General features: G+C 39.3%; 1 protein-coding gene across 1 annotated transcript; it reads left to right on the top strand.

Annotated features, from left to right (window-relative positions):
* The first annotated feature begins 2,148 nt into the window (after positions 1-2,148).
* Positions 2,149-2,873, top strand: LOC148203475 (uncharacterized). The gene is made up of 2 exons (XM_088107616.1): positions 2,149-2,710; positions 2,824-2,873. The coding sequence occupies exons 1-2, from the start codon at positions 2,149-2,151 to the stop codon at positions 2,871-2,873; spliced, it is 612 nt and encodes a 203-aa protein (XP_087963742.1).
* The last annotated feature ends 229 nt before the right edge of the window (positions 2,874-3,102 follow it).

Genomic DNA, 3,102 nt, shown 5'->3' with positions numbered 1-3,102 from the left:
TGTAACAATGCTTTCCTACACGGAGACTTAAATGAGGATGTTTACATGGATCCTCCTCCTAGTTTAAATACTAACATCAAGGGACAAGTTTGTAAGCTCGCTAAATCCCTATATGGCTTGAAACAAGCCAGTAGACAGTGGTTTGATAAACTTTCCACCTTTCTTATTTCTTCTGATTATGTTCAATCCAAATTCGATCATTCCCTTTTTGTTAAGAAAACTCCTACAGATTTCAAAGTTTTACTTGTGTATGTTGGTGACATTGTTTTAGCAGGGAATTCCATGAATGAGATCAGTCACATAAAGACTCTTTTGCACAACCAATTCCATATTAAGGATCTAGGAGAACTCAAATATTTTCTAGGTTTTGAAGTTGCTAGATCTAAGAAAGGGATACATCTTTGTCAAAGGAAGTATGTCCTTGATATTCTTGAGGAAACAAGAATGTTAGGGAGCAAACCCTGCTCTACTCTTTTTCTGAGTAGCACCAACTTCTTATACAAGACAGATAATTATATGGACAATCCTAGTGACTCTAGAAGATTGATAGGAAACTCTTCTATCTTATTAATACTAGACCTGATTTGTGTTTTACAGTTAACCTTTTAAGTCAATTTATACAGGAACCTACCAACTATCATTATCAAGCCTTACAGCATATCCTTAGATATGTCAAATCTAGTCCTTCTAAAGGACTCTTCTTTGCTGCAGATTCTGATATACAAATAAAGGGGTTTAGTGATTTGGATTGGGCCACTTGTCCTAATACGAGAAGGTCTACTACTGGTTACTGCATTTTCTTAGGTGCTTCTCTTGTTTCATGGAGGTCAAAGAAACAACAACTATCTGCAATGGCTACACTATCTGCTTCAAGATCTCCAAATTCAACCCATCACCACTGTTGTCCTCTACTGTGACAACAACTCTGCCAGGCACATTTCTCATAACTAAAGCTTTCATGAGCGAACCAAGCACATAGAGTTGGATTGTCATGTTGTACGTGAGAAATACAAGCCAAGTTTCTGCATTTGCTTCCCATTCGATCAGAAGAACAACTCGCAGATGTCTTCACCAAGTTCCCTCACGGCACTCGTTTTAGGTCCATTCCCAAGCTTGGATTGGTAAATATCCACCATCCAGCTTGAAGGGAGGCTATTAAATGTTACTGTTTTATCATTAATGTTTTCTGTTTTATAATTACTGTTCATAAGAACAGTAATCTTGTTTTAGGGTATTTTGGTTTTGGGGTTTGTGTGTTCTGTTAGGGATTCTAACAGATTAATTTTGTGTAATCAATACTCACCGGAACCCTATAATAGGGATTCCAGCTTTTCTGTTTTGGACTATAAAAACACTGAAAACCTAATCATCATCTTTACATTCAACAAAAGCACAATACTATGATTCTTTCTTACCTCTGTTACACGCTCCTGTTGTAAAACTGTATTGCAAAAGATCTTCCATAATTTGTGCGTGCTGCCAACGTCTTCCGCAAGCAAAGGGCTCCAACGTGCTGCCAACGTCTTCCGCAAGCAAAGGGCTCCAACGTGCTGCCAACGTCTTCCGCAAGCAAAGGGCTCCAACGTTCATTTTGCAACATTTCAATTAATTAAAATATTATTTTTCTAAAAGATATTTTGGACTTTTGGGATCATGGGCTTGATCCATGAACTCTATAAATAGGGAGCTCCTCCTCCATTCCAATACACACAAAATTTCATTCTTTCTTATTCTCCTCTTTTCTGAGTTTCATTCTCTAGCTCTTTTTCTCTTCTAAAATTATTCTGGGTTATTCTTATACTCTATTTAGAGTTCCTTGCTAGTTCTGAGATCCTCAGAAATTCTGAGAAGTTCCTGTTGTATCCTGGGGGGCTTGCGCAATACACCGCGGATAAGTCCTTAAGGGCAGTGACCTACACGCCTCAGGAAGTATTTTGTTTGTGATCTTTATTCTACTTTTGTCAGCTTTTACAACAATCTTAAGGACTTATGGCTGACAACAACAACAACTCAATCCCGGAGAATCAGAATAATGTTTCCGGAACTCAGACGGTCTTCGCGAAACCTTTCCCGGATGTATCAAAAATTGAAGTCTTCTCTAGTTAGAATTTCCGGCGCTGGCAAGAACGCGTGTCAACCCTCTTAGACATGTACGGAGTCGCTTTTGCTCTTTCATCTTCAAAACCCGACTTCAGTCTCCCTCCAAATTCAAAACAAGTTGAAGATTGGGTTCATGCAAACAAGGTATGTCGTCATACTTTACTTAGTGCACTCTCTAACGATTTGTTCGATGTATACTGTTCCTATAAGGAAGCGAAAGAAATTTGGGATTCGTTGATTCTCAAATACACTGTTGAAGATATAGTCAGAGAAAGATTCATCATTGGGAATTACTATCGCTGGGAAATGGTTGAAGATAAGGACATAAAGTCGCAAATTAATGAGTACCACAAGCTACTCGAAGATATCAAAGGAGAGAACGTTCTTCTTCCAGATGAGTTTGTTTCAGAGCTTCTGATCGAGAAATTGCCGCCTTCCTGGACTGATTACAAGCAACAACTAAAACACAGACACAAGCAAATGTCACTTTCAGAGCTGATCACTCACATAATTATTGAAGATACCAACAGGAAAGAATCTGCTGCTGTGAGGGCCAAAGCATTGTCTGCAAAAGCAAACATGGTAGAAGACAAACCTGCTCCAAAAAGGTACGAACACAAACCTGATCACAATAAGAAAAATAATTTTCGAAAATTTCGCCCCAACACATCTAACCCCACCTTTAAGAAGAAAGGAAATTGCTTCGTATGTGGGAAGCTGGGCCATCATGCACCGCAGTGCAGACGCAGAGTAAGAAACGACAATCCTCCTAAGGCTAATATAGTCGAAGGAGATGATATTATTGCTGCGGTCGTTTCTCAAGTAAATCTGATGACCAGTGTGAGCAAATGGGTGGTAGACTTTGGTGCTACTAGGCATATCTGTGCAAACAGAAGTGCTTTTACCTCTTACACTAGTGTAGGGGATGGAGAAGAACACGTTTACCTCGGTGATTCCAGGACCACTCCTGTTCTGGGAAAAGGGAAAGTTCTTCTCAAACTC

The sequence above is a fragment of the Vigna umbellata genome, chromosome 2 (assembly GCF_029865625.1).
Source record: "Vigna umbellata cultivar VRB3 chromosome 2, Vumbellata_1.0, whole genome shotgun sequence".
NCBI lineage: Eukaryota > Viridiplantae > Streptophyta > Magnoliopsida > Fabales > Fabaceae > Vigna > Vigna umbellata.
Note: the sequence above shows the minus strand (reverse complement) of the source record. Positions and strands in the feature narration are given on the sequence as shown.

Coding starts and splice junctions, on each gene's coding strand:
- LOC148203475 (XM_088107616.1), top strand. CDS start 2,149: ATGTACGGAGTCGCTTTTGCTCTTTCATCTTCAAAACCCGACTTCAGT. Junction 2,711..2,823: donor CAAACCTGCTCCAAAAAGGT/ACGAACACAAAC, acceptor GGGAAGCTGGGC/CATCATGCACCGCAGTGCAG.